The 17,556-nt window shown below is 51.5% G+C and overlaps 1 protein-coding gene across 3 annotated transcripts in view; it reads right to left on the reverse strand.

The window, feature by feature from the left end:
• CACNA1E (calcium voltage-gated channel subunit alpha1 E) overlaps window positions 1-17,556 on the reverse strand; it is a 151,508-nt gene that overhangs the window by 53,338 nt on the left and 80,614 nt on the right. For all 3 annotated transcript variants that reach the window (XM_054286294.1, XM_054286296.1, XM_054286295.1), the window contains exon 9: window positions 9,213-9,316. In XM_054286294.1, coding sequence (XP_054142269.1) covers window positions 9,213-9,316 — 104 coding nt within the window. The remainder of the gene's footprint in view (window positions 1-9,212; window positions 9,317-17,556) is intronic.

Raw genomic sequence — 17,556 nt, forward strand, 5'->3', positions numbered from 1 at the left:
ACCACTGTGTGCCCCCAGTGGAAGCCACCCTGAAGGACCAGCTGAGCCTCAGGCCACCTCTTCCTGCAGAGGGGAATGGGGGCATTGGAAAAGGTGCTCATCAAGCAGCACTCTCCCCCTTTTCCTGAGGCAGCCCTTCTCCTCTTGGAGCTCTAATTTACAGCAGGCTGGTGTCACACACACTCAGGGACAGTGTTCATGCAGCTGTGGCAGCCTCTCTGAGGGAGCCACTTCCCACTCACTTGATCCCTAATGGAGCTTAATTGCTTTTGTCCATTAGAAGGAGGAAAAGGTGGCAGAAAGGGGGGGGGGGGAGAGAATAAAAAAAAAGTTAATATCGAGTTAATGAATTATTACATTTCAAGAGACACGTTCCCAAGCAGGGCAGCAGCGGGGGCTGGTGACATCTGAGAGTGGGTAGGCGATGCTGACAGATCAAGGATTGCTCAGAGCCAATTTGCAGCAGCAAATGGGTAGAGATAATACTGTGTGTGAGTGAGAACAGGGCCAGCCATGGTGACTGACAACGCTTGGGAAGGCTCCAAGTCACAGGCAGGGCAGCCTGGCATCGACCAGAGAGCAGGTGCTGTCTCCCATTGAAGGGTCTGCTCCTGCTCTCTTGGGGTTACATCACCAGGGATGGCCAAATTCTGCCCTGCAAGGAGCCCTGGGTGGTGTTTCCCCATAGGGTCCCTGCAAGGGGGCTCAGAGCAACCCAGCAGATTGCATAGTCTCCACTTCTGCTTGTCCACCTGGGTCTTCTGGCCCTAAGTCCTCATGGCTCCAGCTCAAAAACATCCACCCCCGGCAGCAAAGATCTGTGATGCCAACCTTGTGTCACTGCAGCCCTCTCTGCCCAGCCAAAGACACTCATAGAGCTCTAGAGGTGATTGCTGAAGGCCCTGGTGGGGTTTGGGGGTCAATGTGCCATCTGTCCCCCTGTTCCCAAGGGCACCATTCCCCCACACCCCATTGCCTGCTGGGGCAATGAGAGCACAGATGCCTTGATCCTCCTCTGCCTGCAAATTCTCCTCCACAGCCTTGGCATTTCCGTCTCGTGGCCTGAGAGCATCTCTGCTCCTGGCAGGAGACCCTTGGGCACAGCACCATGCTCAGCCACATCCCCCTCCAGGCCCCCCAGCCACCCTCACACCAGGAGAGAGATGGTTTTAGTCCAACGTTATCTGCTCTAAGGACTGGAAAACTCAAGTCTGATTTTAAGGGGAGAAACACTCATGGAAGCATCTGGCATAAAAATGGGTCCCCTCTTGAAAAAAACAAAAACAAAACACAAGAAAATAGGAAAAAAACCCAAACAACCAGTTACAAGAAAACCAAGAACCAAAAACAAGTTAAGAGAAAAGAGTACCACAGCCACTGCAATCCATTTTTTTCTACATTTTAGACCATCTTTGAGTTCAAAGCAGGTAAGTAGTGCTGGCCACATCAATGTTGTGGCCTCCATGCTTTGAAACAACAAACCATCTATCTTCAAAGCCATCAATTCATCACCTCTTGCCTCTATTATAAAGATGATTTCCAGCAAACCAGTTATCAAATCAGCCTTAAAAGAGCTTGAGGCAGCAGAAAAGACAGGATGGAAATCAGGGAAATACTGGATTACACACTGAGGGTGAGGCAGCAGCACCACTCTGCTATGAATAAAACCCAAATATAATGGGATGCATAACAAGAGAGACCATCTGTAAGACATCAGGTAACACCACTGCTCTCCTCAGGTCTTGGCTCATGGCTCCACTTCAGGTCTGAGCACCACAATCTGAGGAAAAACAGCCTCTGAGCCTCCAGGAAGGTGTCAGAGGTGGTTATGGGACAGAAGTGACAACAGACGGTGTGGCAAACACAGCTGAGGCAGTTGCAAGGGGGGGATCAGATGGTATTTACCCAGGAGGTGTACAGGAATTGAAGTGAGAGTGTTGAACTGACGGAGCAGCCTGTAACCTGAGTTTAAACAGACAGTGACAGCAGCACTGGCACTGCAGGCTGGGATTATTGCGCTGAACCCACGGCAGAGGCAGCAGCAGGGTGTCCAAAAGGCACCAAAACCTCGGCAGGGCTTGGGTGCCTGCTTTGAAGGAGACTACACATTTTTCAGTGAGAATAATTGCTTGATTTAAGTTCACTTGAAGTGCCAGAGTCAGAGAAGATCTAAGGCCAGGCTGGGTGGAGTTCTGAGCAACCTGGTCTGGTTGAAGATGTCCCTGCTCATGGCAGGGGGTTGGATCATGTCGCAGACATCTTTTATGGAAAATCCTTTCCTTAGGATTTTTCCTCCTGAGAAGCTGAGAAGCCTCAGGAACAAAATGTAAACATTGGTTATCTGCTGCTGTGGAATGCAACAGGTGCATCTGTGATTGGTCTCATGTTGATTGTTTCTAATCAATGGCCAATCACAGTCAGCTGGCTCGGACAGAGAGTCCGAGCCACAAACCTTTGTTATCATTCTTTTCTATTCTATTCTTAGCTGGCCTTCTGATGAAATCCTTTCTTCTATTCTTTTAGTAGTTTTAATATAATATATATCATAAAATAATGAATCAAGCCTTCTGAAACATGGAGTCAGATCCTCATCTCTTCCCTCATCCTCAGACCCCTGTGAACATGGTCACAGGACCAGATGGCTTTTAAAGGTCCCTTCCAAGCCAAACCTTTCTGTGATTCCATAAAAAGCTGTGCCATCTCAATAAAGTCTCTGAACTTGAAGGAGAAGGGACACAAAAAGAAAGGCAACCAGCAGCAGCCCATTTCTTGTACTGCCTGTCCCTCAGTTCTGATCAGCCCCGTGCAATGGGACAGGAGCTCTGTGTCACCAGGGTGTGACAGAGATGCTGAGCAGAGCACATTTACAGAGCACTGGCACTCACACAAGCTGGGGAGGGGAAAGCTGACAAGCTGCTGGTGACATGGAAGGGTAAAATGGGAAAGAGCTGGGAGATGCCAGCCCTGAGGTGACCCATCACATCACTGTCCCTGCTAAGAAGGGGCAGATGCTGATACCTTCTACCTTGTGGAAAACTTGTGGCTGTCCACCTGGATTTCTCCAAGGCCAAGTGTGCTGATACCAAATTGAGTGGGGAAGTGGAGAATTCAGAAGGGAGAACAATCCTGCAGGATGATCTGGGCAGGCTGGAAGGATGGGCTAATGAGAATCTCATGAAGAGAAGCTGTGGCTGCCCCATCCCTGGAAGTGTTCAAGGCTGGATGGGGCTTGGAACAACCTGGTCTAAGGAAAGTGTCCTTCTCCATGGCAGGAGAATTGGAATGAGATGATCTTTACTAGGTCCTTTCCAACCCAGGCCATTCTCTGATTCAAAAGTAAGGTCTTGGACATGGGAATACAAAATCCAGGAGGGCAGCACAGGCTGGGATCTACCCAGCTGGGGAGCAGCTGTGGTAAGAGGACCTGCAGGGCCCAGGGATGAGCTCAGTATGAGTGAGCAGTGTGCTGCTGCAGCAAAGAAAGCCAGCAGGGTTCTGGGCTGCATCAACCACGGCAGAGAAGAGAGCCACAAACATTCTAGCTGTAAACTCAATTTCATCATTTTTCCAAGGATAACACCGCTGAGGTTTGCATGGATGTCCCACTGCCCAGAGAACTCTGCAATGCTGCACCTAAGGCAGCAATAGCACGCTCAGCCCACGCTGCAAAGAAGCTGCAGAAGGGTGGCAGAGGGTCTGGCAGCCCCAGCAGCAAGGAGCAGAGATGGGAGCTGGAGATTGTGCTTCACTCTTATCAGGCAGGGCTGGCATAAGCAGCGCAGCTTCAGTGCTTCAAGAGCCCCGGGCTTTGTTCACAATCACTCCCACTGGCTCATGCAGTGCTGGGAAAATGTCACTCCTCCCTTTCCCTCCTATGCTCCAGTTTTTATCTCCTCTGTAAGCAGAGAAGATCTTTATAGTCTCCTTTTGCATGTGACAGCGATCCGCAGATGAAAGGTGTGTGGTCAGTGCTGCAGGTGAGATGTAGTACAGAAAGAAAACCCCACTTCAATTTTCAACCTTTCATCACATTAAACTTCCCAGGAGCTTCCAGCACTCCAGTCAACACCTTCTTCACCCAACAGCAGTGCCCAGCACCCCCTTGCCAGGGTGGAGCTGCTCCTGGAGGAACTGGGCATCTCCAAAGCCATCCGCCGGCTCAAATCTCTGGAGCCACGCGATTGCTGCCATCAACCAGGAGGACAGAAATTACCATAATCTGGAACAAACAACTCCCAAAGCAATCTGTAAGCAAGCACTATCTGCTGAGTGCCTCATTGAGAGGATCAAAACGGAGCCTTTTCACCCACAGCCCGCAGACCACAGGCAGTCCACGGAGCAGATTTGCAAGGAGGCAGGAATAAGAGCAATTTTGAAGCGGCGGAGACATGCTGGCAAGTAATTTGCCAGGAGAAATCAAAGGGGAAAGTCAGCGAGTCATCTTTTTGTTGTGGATTTTTTTATGCTTTTTTTTCCCTTCTCACCCAGCTGGCTGTAAGAGGAGTCATTATTCCCTGTAGCAGCAGAGGATCCAGCACAGCAGCCACGCACGCCTCTTGTCAGGCAGCTTGTTTGCACGGGGCTTGGAGCCCTTGGCAGAAAGGTGGCCCAGCAGAGCACGGCAGAGAGGCATGAATATGGATGCCCACCTGCCTGCTGAATAGAGATGAAGGTCCCCCAGACTCCTCTGCCTGGCCTGTGCCCAAAGACCACGGAGATGACAAGGAGCTTCCCCAGAACCAAGTGAGGAGCGTGGGCAGCGCTCATGGTGGCGCTGGGGGACCTGGGAGGGGCATCACTGCCCCCTCCCCGTGTGGCACCCACTGCTCCCTTCAAAAGGGGTCTCAGCCACTGAGTTCCCAAGCACAGCACAAGTGCAGACATCTCACATCTCATCCCAGCCACGCCCTGAGATCCTACAACCATTCCAAGGAAAAGACAACATGATGGTTCCAGGTTTTCATACTTCCAAATCCATATTTCTTGGGCATTGAAACACAGAGTCATTCAGGTTGGAAAAGCTGAAGATCCTCAAATCCACCATTTTCACCACTAAGAATGTCCCTAAATGTCACATCCATATGTTTTTTGAACAATTCCAAGGATGGTGATCCCACTACCTTCCTGGGCAGCCTAGTCAAATGCCTGACCATTCTTACAGCAAAGAATCATTTTTGTTCACGTCTTGCTGGGAATTTATCATCTCCCCACAAGCTTTCCTGTATTTCCTGCATGCTCACCACTTCTCCTTCCAGGAATCTTTGAGACATTAATCCTCTTCCCAATGTTTTTGGCTTCAAAGCAACACATCCCGCTCAGCCGTGTGGGGTCCAGGTTTTTGTGTGGAGCTGGCAAAAAGAACCCTCTTTCCATTGAAAATGTACACTTGTTCCCTCAACACCCTTATTATTAATTGCTACAAAATTTTATTCATCGTTTGTTATGCATCCAAATTGGATGGGGAAAAAAATTCAAATTAACTGAAGTGAAAAGATTTCAGAAGATGGTGCAGAAGGCTCCTGAAGGAACTGAAGAAAACTCTCCGGAGACTGCGAACGCAGTGCTAACCCAACCTGAAAGAAAGATCTTAAGACAAAGAAATCTTGCCAATTTGATCCTTTAATTATAACATTAGTCGTTTCTTTCAAAGGCTCAGTGTAAGAGCTGGGGGTGGGGGGCAGAAAAGACTTAAAGGGAGAAAAGACTTAACATCACCAGGATGAGTGGAAGCAATTAGGAGGATTTAAATTACTCTCTTCTTTGGTACAAGGCAGATAGATTTCATTTTTCTTGCCATTGTGCTCAACTTCTTGCTCTGCTGTTAGCTTCCAGAGGTCTCCTTGGCTGGCCTGAGAGCCAGGCAGCATCTCTTTCCACTCTGACACCCTGGAAAGGGGCTGGATGCACAAGACTGGATATGGGGATGGAGTCTCCCAGCTCTCAGCAGAAGGATGATGCTGCAATGAATGGAGGAGGGTGATTGCAAACCAAATTTTTTCTGCAGAGGCTGTGGAAAGGGAGGTGGGAAACAGTCAAAATGCAGCCTGTTCTGTACTGAAGCTCTGTATGAGTCCTCAGGCTGTGACCACTCCTGGGGTAGCACTGCTGCCACTGGCACATGACACCAGCAGCAGGGACAGGGCAGTGTGGCTATCATCAGGCCTCTGCTGCTCCAGAGACAGAGCCCGAACAAACACCTTCAAATTGTTTTATGTGAGAAACAGCTGAGGAAAAAAAAAAACAACCCCAAAACTGAACAATTTCACAAAAAAAGGGAGGACAGATCTTTGCAAATCTCCAGCACAGGCAATTCTTCAGGCCACAAGGCAGCTTCAGGTAGAAAATGGCATTTCAGTGGATGCTCCATCCTCGCTGGCTCCCACTGACTCTCCTCTGGCAGGATTATCTCAGCAGCTCGTGCAGCTTTAAAAGCTGAGCAGTCACATCTCCTTGGGCTCCGTACCTGCTCCCAAAGAGGAACGGGGCCAACTTTTTTATCTTGTCCTGCTTCCAGTCAGAATTAATTGATCCATAATTGCACCCATAGAGGGGGGAAGTTAATAGACATGGCAATAAATGCCAAAGCCACAGCAGAACTGGCTCTCCAAGACCCTGCCTGGAGGAGCTCCATCCTCCCTTAACAGAGTCTGCATGCAACTCCAGTGCGTGTGTGCCTGTTCGTATTTAGGGAGAAAAACTGAGGAGCCTGCCTGTGATGAAAATCATTTCTTTTCCTCTCCCACATACTTTGTGCTCAAGGAGCAGATGGATCCAGGCTGTTTACATCACAGAGGTCATGCCTCAGCCTAACAGTTGGGGAACTGACTGTTGGGGGAGATGCTCATCGGCACCAGGAGGCTGCTAAATCTGGGCTCCGGCAAACTTCTGCTGGTGGCAAGTGAAACACACAAATGTCCTCCTGCAGCCTCTCCTCCTTGGGGGCCCACCCTGGCTGCTGGGCTGTTTCCCCAGAGGGAGCCTCTGCTGAGATGAGGCGAGGGCAGAGCAGCTCAGCAGCAGCTCCTGAGGAGAACCTTGAGGAGAATGCTGGAAATCCCGAGTGGACCTTGTTATCCAGTGATGCAGATGGTGCAGTTTGCAAGCTACGTGTGGGGCCAGCTTTCTGCAAGGAGGCTCCCAGAGGCCAAGATTTCAGCTGAGCACGGCCTGGCTTCTCCAGAAGCACTGGTGTAACTGCCAGAGAAAGAATTCCTTTGGTGGAGGTGTTTCTGTGGAGCTCATTCCCAAAGTGACCAGCTCTTCTCAGTTCAGCACAGCCACACGTGGGGGTATCTGGCCAGGCCGTGCCTGTTCAATCAGCTGAGGGCTGGGCAATGGGAAGGTCACACCTCCCATCCCCCAGCAGAGCCAAGAACTCTCTTCCAGCACGAGAGGATTGTGGTGAGTGCCAAAAACAAGAGGAGTTCAGCAAACAGAGCAAGGAGCAAGGCCGTTCCTGCTGCACTCAGCATTTGTGTGCACAAGCACCTGCTCCTGCCCTTAGGTCCTGCTCCTCCAGGGCTCCAGCAGCACCTCTGGATGATTCACCCAGCCAAGATGCTGCATGCACAGAGCCATAGAGGATGTGGCCGTGCCCAGGCAGGGGGACACTCACAGTGGCCTTGCCATGGGGTGGCAGAGCCCAGCTGGCACCTGAGCCCACCAGGGAGATGAGCAGTCCTGCTTTACCCTGGATATCTGCCACGCCACAAGAGCATCTCTGCTGCCAATTAGGCCACCCACCCACTTGCATCTTTCCCCAGTACAAACCCTACTAGCAATAAACAAACAGTGGAAATGCCAGCCGGTGCCTGGGAAGAGTCCTGGATAACTGCATCCAACCCAGTAGGCATGGGAATGCTGCCTCGGGCAGGGAAACACCCAGGTGGGCCAGGGCATGGCCAAGCATCCCACCAGCCCCTCTATGGTCCTCTGGCCAGCGTCTGGTTCGTGTCCCCAAGCTGCTTTCAGCATCACCCCAGCACCAAAAGCCTCCACACAACACACTGCACTGACATTCTCTAACCTTGTAACAACATTGCCCCCATCTTCCTAACTTTCCTTCATCCAGGCTTTTGTAGGAAAGCTCCTGCTTGACATGAGACCCAGATGGACTTTGCCCAAATGCCCAAGCTGGATGTGGCATAAGAAGCACAAATTCCACCCAAGGCTGCTTGAGTATATTCATCCCCCATAAGAATTGCCTCTCTGCAAGGCAAAGTGAAGCCCTTGGACCCAGTCAGATCCCAGAATGAGAGCTGGAAAAATTCAGCCCAATAACAGACCTCAGCCTGTCACTCTAGAAACTCCTGAAACCACCACCATCACACTGGGACTTCCAGGGACACTCAGGAAAGGGATTGAAATGAACAAGGCCATTCTCCACCCTGACCCTTGCACCTGAGGGCTTTCCATCTGGCCAAATCAGCACTACAATGACTTCTGCATTTTGCCATGATGCATAACTAGCTAAGAAATGACCTGCTTGAGTCAGAACAGAGGAGCCCACACCTTCCCCCAGTGCAGGAGAGGGCACACTATCACTGTTCACCAGCCTCTGCCAGCAGCTGAGGATGTGCTGGTGCAACCACAGTTCATTGTCATGGAGACAAGAGGAGTTTTGTCTCCAAACCCAGCTTAAAGGCTTGGATTAAAACTCCCTCTCCCTTGGGAAGTGCAGGACAGGGACAGTTGCTTTGTCCCTACTTCCTTATCTTATATCCTTATATCCTTATATGCTTATATGCTTATATCCTTATATCCTTATATCCTTACATCCTTATATCCTTATCTTGTGGGCTTATCCATGTGCACCCCAAGCATCCCTGTCCTCACCAGCTTGCACCCCTCCAGGGCAGGGCACATCCTCCTGGTGTTCTGTATCACTCCCCAAACCCATCCCACCCCACTACCAACAGCCTGGAGCCAAACACATTTTCACAAAACCCCCAAATCTCTCCTCTCTTGCAGGTCCCAAGTAGCCAGAAGATCCCCAGTGACCATTTCTCACAAGGAACCAAAAGCAGATCTTCAGCCAGGTGAAATGACAGTAACAATAAATATCTCCAAGGCTGTCCCTTTCCCAGCTCCCCAGGTTGAGGAAGAACCAAGCACAGGCAGGGAGCAATGCCCTGCTGTGGGGCAGGTGGGTTTGGAGGGGATGGAGGGATGTGTGACAGGCACAGCCCAGAGAGAATGACCACTCTGCTTACCCTGACAGCACTCCCAGGACAAGGTTGAGGACGAAGAAGGATCCAATGATGATGAGGGGGATGAAGTACAGCCAGTTCCAGGTGGCTCCTAAGGCATCATTGGTCTGGAGGAGAAAGAAAAAAAACCATGTGTGACATCACCTCCAACACCATCAACGGGGCAGAGGGAGGGTGTGGTAACTCCAGTGCTCCAGGCTGACCACACCAGGCTCCCCAGGGTGACCTGGCCATGCCTGCCAAGCCTTGGTGGGCACCCTTCCCCACAACAAGAGCCCTGGCACCCCTCAGCATCCTGCCCCAGCCCTCATCAGGCAGGACTGCTCTCCTGATGCAGTCTCCTCTCCACCCCCTCCAACCATCCTGCAGAGACTGTAAGAGATGGGTTTGGCTGGAGGTGCAGGGTACTGCAGCCCAAAACTGGGGTGCTGAGGGCGAGGGCTCCCCTCATGTTTTCCCCAGCATTTTGGTTCAGGGCTCCTATGCACATCCACCAGGATGGGGAAAAGCAGCCCCACGGCAGCAGGGCCTGCCCTGCACAGATTGATAGGGTGCCTTAAGGTGGCATCTAAAGAAGAGGTTTGTCCCTTCATGCATGGTGGGAAACCTCCAAACAGGCATTTTGCTGCTGGCATCATCACTAACACCTTGCAGACACCCTCCCACCAAAGCCACGGAGCCGAGACCAGGCGGGAGCTGTGAGCTCAGGGCACAGCCCGACAGCTGCAAAGTCTCCTGCTGAGCCCTGCTCAGTCCCTCCAGACATGAATTCACCAGGGGTTTCAATAAAGCAGTGCCCCTGTGTCCCTCCCAGGCCCCATTTGTCCTCTGGTGTCAGGCTCGGTGCGCATGACGCCGGGCTGAGGGTGATGCGGCAGAACGTGACTGTCTGGGGGAGGTGGTATCAATCTTCTTGCAATGAAAGACTCTTTCTCTTTTCTCTCTCTCTTCCCCCCTCTCCCTGTGCTAATTAAGCCCTCATCTTCATCTGAGTCATTGGCACCACATCTCCTGCTCGGCCAGTGCAGGAGCTGAGCAAGGCTCTGCGGCGGGAGGAGCGCGGCTCTGAGGGGCAAAGAGAGCGAGGGCTGGAGCCTTCCTCCCTGAAATGGGGACTTCAGATGGGTGTCCCCATCACCCTGACACCCAAGGCAGGCAGGGTGACACCAGCACAGCCCAGCACAGGCACTGACCACAGCACTGGGATGTGGGCAGCGATCTCAGCGACAAGGCACACAGCATCTGTAAGGGCTCTGAAAGCAGCTGGAAGGACTCACTGCCCTCCCGCTTTGGCCCTAAGGAAACCACACATATCCTCTCAAGATCCTGTTCTTTCAAGAGCCCCAGTTCACCTCCAGTCCCTTCTTTAGGGCCATGGGAGAAGCAGGCAGAGGGAGGAAGGAACAATGCACGGGAATTCCTGACAGCTGATGCTCACCACAGCCCTCCAGAGACACCCAGGGCACTCTGCTCTGCCCTGGCAGCACCATCTCCCATGGCATCAGCCTTCAAGGCATCCTGCAGCCCTCAGCCCAAGCTTGGCAGGCCTTCAGCTCCCTGCCAAGATGCCACTGGGGTACCTGCCACTCATGTCAGGATTGCTTGTCTCTGAACCTGGCTCCTGCCCAAAAAACACAGGCTTTCCCCGAGGTCTCTGTCACAGGGAATACAAAACACAGGAGCTCCTTTCCTACAGAAGAACAAGACATCTTCCCCCAGAGCTGGGCTATCACCATTCCCTCTTTAGCCATCCCAGCAGGAGAGAGAGGGGGAAATAGGAAGTTTTCCCAGGGTTATCAGTGCCCAGATCTCTTCCCTGTCCATTTTTCAGGCACAGCAAAACTGGTGGCACTGGGGACATGCAGCAGGGACAGCTGAGGCAGGGGTCTGGCAGGACTCTGGTGGTGTGGGCTGACTGTGATCCCAGCCTCTGAGCATTTGAGTGCCTGGCTCCCCTGGGGGTGGAGGCAAAGGGGGTTGGAGAGATTTTTAAGGGGATTTGGGAGGTCACAGCACCACTTGCCCCCAGCAGCTGCAGGAGGGGCACTTCTAGGGCAGAGGAGGAGATGGGGAGCTGTGGCCATACTCGAGGACACAGCAGTGGCCACAGTGAGCTCAGGGATGGTCCCAACCACCCAGGCTGCCGCCAGCAGCCCCAGGAACAGCATTGCCACCAGCAGCCACATGGGCCCCCCTGGCTGGCGCCAGCTTTACAACATGAAATCTCCCAGGGGACATCCCAATGCTCCCTACAAATCCAGGAACTGGTGATGCCCAGTCTGGATATAGAGGCTCCACACCATCATCTGGTACTTGCTCAGCCACTCAGGCTGCCAAAAACTCACTATCCCCACTGGAAGCCTCCTCAAGCAGATGCTCCAATGGCTGCTGCAATTTCCAGCCTAAATTTATTTGTGGTCATTTTATACACCTCTCCATTCTTTTGCCAGCACTAGTCTTTGGCTGAAATAGCTCTTTTCCTTCCTCTTTCCACCCTGATCTATTTCTAGACAGCAATCACAGCCATCTCCAGCCTCTGCTTTGCTGGCCAAAGCAAGGTTCTTCTCTTGCCCAACTTTTATCCAGCAGCCCCTTCCCTGCTCCAGCCCAGGCTCAGTTCATCCTTCCTGGACACAGGAGTGATCAATTTGAGTGGTCACACTCCATCCCTGTGTGATGCCACAGAGAATTCACCACCTCCCCTGCATCCCACCACCCTCCCTCCTCCTTTGTGCCACCCCTGCCCTGCAGCCACCTCGTGGCCACCCCGATGTCACCCTCTCCTCCTCCACACCGCTGCTTCCCAGCCAACACCACCTGAGCTCCAAGGAGAGACCTTTGCTCCTTTGGATTTCCATTTCTCACTGCATCCAACATCTCAAAGGCCTCCCAGCCCAGGGTGGCAGCCTCTGTCCCTGCAGCTCTGGGAAGCCAGTGGATGCTGGGGGCAGGAAAGCCCAGGACACATCCCCAAGGACTCCATGAGTCGATGACCCCTCTGTCCCCTCAACACCATCCCAGCACTGCTCACATCCCTGCCAGCCTCACAGAGCCCCTCACTGGGGTTGTTCAAACTCAGATGTTCATTAGTTCTTATCTCTGTTACAGTCTCACAAACTGTGACTTCTACAGCATTTAACTCTAACAATCTAAAAATGGAGCCCTGTCTCTCTCTCTACAGGGCTTTTTAAGGATAAACTGTCCAATTGAGAAGCGACACCTGAATTATTTTTACTTTTAACCCCATAACCAACCACCTGTGGCCCGCAATGCAGACTTTTTTTATCCAATTACACCCAAATACCACCCAAACCCTTGGAGAAGAAGGTGTTTTGTCCAAAACCACCCAAACCCATGGAGAAGAAGGTATTTTATCCAAAACCACCCAAACCCATGGAGAAGAAGGTGTTTTGTTCAATACCACCCAAACCCATGGAGAAGAAGGCATTTTATCCAATACCACCCAAACCCATGGAGAAGAAGGTATTTTATCCAATACCACCCAAACCCATGGAGAAGGAGGTATTTTATCCAATACCACCCAAATCATGGAGAAGAAGATATTTTATCCAAAAGCACCCAAACCCTTGGAGAAGAAGGTGTTTTGTTCAATACCACCCAAACACATGGAGAAGAAGGTGAGAAGAAGGACCAGCCTCTGCCCAAAACCTTCATGTTGCTTTATAGATATTACTATATTCTAAAACTCAAACTCTAGGTTTTCCACCATGTGATATTACACACTTCTATTTAAACGACACATCTATAATCTCAGTTTTATCATTCAATTTTGGAAGCCTTCTCCACGGCCTCAGGTCAAATGCAGTGTTCTCTTGGGGGTCAGTGCCTGTCAGCACAGAAAGTGTAAAATTCTCAGCAGCCAGAGTTCCAACACACCCCTTTTCTTCCTCCCCTCCCCATTCCCCCTCTCCCACAGCAACCCCTTTACTACAAGGAGCAGCCCTGGGACATCTCCAGGCCTGAGATACCAGGTTAGCCTGGCGTGACCTACCTTTGACAAACCCATGATTCACTTTCCTCCCTTGCCTCCCAAACCTGTTCTGAAATGGCATGAGATCGAGGTCATCCTCACAGTCCTATTCCTGCCTGCCTTACTTTTCCTCCCCTCCTCCCCCCATATTTTAAATATAGGCACCGCATTCGCTATTCTCCAGTCAGATGGTGCCTCCCCCAACTCGATGGAGCTGTTAAAAATACTTGTTACCAGACCATTTCATGTGCCAGCTCCCTCTGAGCTCGGGGGGGAAGCCATCCCAAGCAGCCAGGCTGGTGGGCACAGTGGTCTCAGTGCTGGGCTTCCATGGTTCCCACGTTGGCCATGCCCTCGTTGCTGGTATCGCTCCTTCTGCTGCTTTGTGTTGACCAAAAGTGGGGCTGAGATGTCCATCCGTGCCCAAATCTCTCCAGATATCATTTCACCGGGCCTTGCTTCCACCTGCAGAGGTGGGGAACTGCTCACTGCTCCTCCAGGAGCTCTGTGTCAACACAACTTTGCCATGGCCCTCATTGCATTTCTCAGCTTTCTTGGCACCAAGATGTCGTTGTCTTGATGGAGCAGCCTCTTTTCCCACTCCTCATGGAGTCCTTGGGGATGTGTCCTGGGCTTTCCTGCCCCCAGCATCCACTGGAGCATCATTTGTCCTTGATATCCCTCTGTACTTCATCATCTTGGTCCACTGTGCCTTCCCACAGGCTTTTTTTTCCCCTTTGTTGAAGGTATCAGGAGGTTGTTGTTTGCAGAATTCAGGGTAGACACGGGAATTTTAATCCCTAAATTACACCAACTCCTCTAATGAAGAAATTCCAGGTTCCTGCCTTGCTCCCTGCGCAGCTGAGCAGGTCCCATCACTCACCCAAGCACTTTGAGACACACTTTTTATATTCCTTTGGGAAATGGAGGAGCTGCTTGGTGCCAAATCTTTGCTGCTTCCTCCCTTCCCTTTGAGATGCCTCCTCCTCATTATGCACCCCACCATCCTCGAAACTCTAATGTGGCCACCAGACCAAGAACCACCACGCTCACACCTTGGAATGACCCCTGCTGCTGCCAGGAAAGCCCTCTGAGCCTACAAATGACACCACCTGAGGGAAAGAGCCTCCAGCAGCTCCTGCTTCTCAACCCCCTAGCACAAAGGTTATTCTTTAGGCAGCTCTTGTGGTGTTTGTTTGGTGATTTTTTTTTGGTTTTTCCTTTTTTTTTCCCCCCCAAAGGGCAGGAAAAGGCGCGGGAAGCTGCAAAAGCAGGTCTCACTCGGGGGGCCAGAAATCTAAAGAAATCTAAATATATCCGTAAGTTGAATGCACAGCACAAGCTCACAGCCCACACGTCCCCTCCCTCGGGCTGCGGCGCATGGGAACCTTCAGGATTTCTTTGCTATAGGGGAAAGGAGGGGGGAAAACCTCAATAAACCCCTCAAAGTCAGTCTCTCCTGGCTAAAAATACACAGGGAGCTGGTTCAGGCTGTGCAGGGAGCCTTCGTGGCCACTCCATTGCTCACCAGGGAGCAGTTCCCTCATTGAGGAGGGGAACTGGAGACCTGTGGGCACCCAAAGCTTTCGGGGAGCAGCAGGGTGTGGATTGCATTCACACAGAGGGTTGGGGATGGGATGGGAAAAGCCGTGGATCTCAAGGATCTTTGCCCTGGGAGCTGTGCTTGCCTTCCCAAGCACTTCTTGGGTACTTGCAGAGCAGGACAGGAGGTGCAAAACCACCACAGCTTCCATGATTTGTGCTCCAAATCCTTGACCTGACAACTTCCAATGGTTTTTGCCTGGTGGTGACAGCAAATTGTGCCCCTGCCATGGCTGATGGTGCCCCCCAGCATCACCTCCCCAGCCCCTGACCTGCTCCTCCCTGCAAACCACAGCTGCATCCAGCTGAGAATCACACACAGGCCAGCAGCCACAGCCTCACAGCCCAGCAAAAGGGGGAGAAAATGAGTTATAAAAATACCTTTCAGCATATTCCCTGGCCTAAGCAGCTCCCTGCAGCCCCTGCCACCCGCTGCTTCTCTCCCCAGCACAGTAACAGATCTCCTTGTTCCCTTTAATGGCAGTAATTGAATCTCCTGCATGCAGGGCCATGCCTCACTCCCTGCCTGGGATCCATCAGTGACCCTGGCACTGGACAAGATCTGAATGGAAATGCTTTGCTCTCCCAAATCAGGTTAATGAGGAAATGGGAGCATTTCCTCTGCAAGGCCAGGACTGCCCTGGGGTGGGACACATCCTGCCATGGCCAAGTGTCAGGGTCTCCAGCAGGGTGGGCACCCCATCAGTGCCCTTCACTGGCCCTGGGAAGCTCTGGGGTGCCAGGGACAGGCAGGAACAATGCCAGAGGAGGACACACAGTTCAGCATAATCCTCTCTCTGAGTGTGTGCAGGGAGGGAGGGAGGGAGTGGGGAAGCAGGAAAAGAACACCATGCATTTCATTTTTCTGTTTCCTAAAGGGAATGCAAAAAAGTGTGTTGCTAGAAGCATTACTAAAATTCCAACGTTTTCAAAATATTTGAAACAGGCACTGAGAGCAATTTTGGTGCTGCTCTCCTCCATCCCACCAAAAAATTACACCCAGATGCCCCAGCATCGATGCACAAACCCAGTCCTTGTGTGTGCCTCCTGCTCTGCCTCTGCCCACAGCCATCCCTCACTGTGATCCCTCTGCTTCTGCTCCCAAAATTTCCCTTTCCCCTCTGCCCAGACCCCTCCTGCACCTTCCCCAGCACACCTCTAACCACTCCTCAGGCTTTTTTGGCACCAAGATGTCATTGTCTTGACTGAGCAGCCTCTTTTCCCATTCCTTTGGGGCATAATTTGTTCTTGATATCCCTCTGTAGTTCATCACCTTGGTCCACTGTGCTTTCCCATAGTTTTTTTTTCCCCTTTGTTGAAGGTATCAGGAGGTTGTTGTTTGCAGAACTCGGGGTAGACATGGGAATTTTAATCCCTAAATTACACCAACTCCTCTAATGAAGGAATTCCAGGTTCCTGCCTTGCTCCCTGCACGGCTGAGCAGGTCCCATCACTCACCCAAGCACTTTGGGGCAGGCTTTTTATATTCCTTTGGGAAATGCAGGATGAGCTTTTCCTGATGGAGCATTTGCAAAGCTTCACTCCAGTGCAGATCCATGTGCTGCCTCTCCAGCTGGACACTGCAGCAGGGCCTGGCTTCCAGAGGATCACCTTTGGGGCTGTTTTCTCATGGGACCTGGATCCCTGCTTTGTTTTGGGCATGCTGCAAGCCCAGAGAGGCAGCTTGGGCCCCACAATGGGATTTTTTCATTGTTTTATCACGTTCCTACATGGAGGAACATCCCCAGCTTCAGCTGTGCTGCCCTGGGGCAACACACCCCAACAGCCCCATAACCCAGCCCTGGAGGACAGGAGCACATCCACCAAGAGGTCTGGAACCAGCTTTCCAACCTCACTGTCACATTCATATCTTCTGAAAAATCCCTTTGCCCAGGATTTGCTCCTGGGAAGCTGAGAAGCCTCAGAGAAAAAGGAAAACAATAATTATCCCATTTGCTTCTCCTGTGTTTTGCTGCTTTGGAATGTGGTTGGAGATTGTTTATCCAACATGTGATTTTTTGATTGGTTTCATGGGAATTGTTTTGGCTCAATGGCCAATCAGGGCCAAGCTGTGTTGGACTCTGGAAGGAGTCAAGAGTTTTCATTATTATCTTTTTAGTATTCTGTAAGAATCCTTTCTGTATTCTTTAGTATAATTTAGTATAGCATTTTTAAATATAATATACTATCATAAAATAATAAATTAGCCTTCTGAGGACATAGAGTCAAATTCATTCCTCCTGCCACGAGAGCACCCTGCAAATACACCACCTCACCAACACCAGCACCAAGCCTGCTAATGGAAGTACAAATCCTGGCCTTAACAAAGATGGGCAAGGCAGCCCTGAGACCCCCCTGCCACCTCCCACCCTTGAGTCTGGAGCTGCTGGGTGATGCCAGAGCCCCCCTGGTAGCCCCAGGAGCCCCCTGAGCTCCCCCAGTGCAGGCAGGGAGGAGGATGTGGGCAGGCAGCTTTCGATGGAACATGCCTGGAAGATGGGATCCAGCAGACACAGTTTGTTTCTTGCTGTGTCATTTCATTGCATACACACACAGAGGGAAAAAGGGGAAGAAAGGGGAAAAAAAAAAAAAAGGCAGGAACATTTGGCAAGCTGGTGAGGGTCTGGCTTTGCTGAGTGTGGAGAAAGAAAGTGCTCTGATTTTCCAAAGGGAGGAGGAGAGGGGAGAGCAGGCTGGCTGCCACACACGTGCCTGGTAGCACAGGCACCAACTGGAGTCATGTGGGGCAAAACA

Source organism: Melozone crissalis, unplaced genomic scaffold, assembly GCF_028551555.1.
Source record: "Melozone crissalis strain CALT ecotype California unplaced genomic scaffold, PUWL_Pcris_2 ptg000045l_1, whole genome shotgun sequence".
Lineage (NCBI taxonomy): Eukaryota > Metazoa > Chordata > Aves > Passeriformes > Passerellidae > Melozone > Melozone crissalis.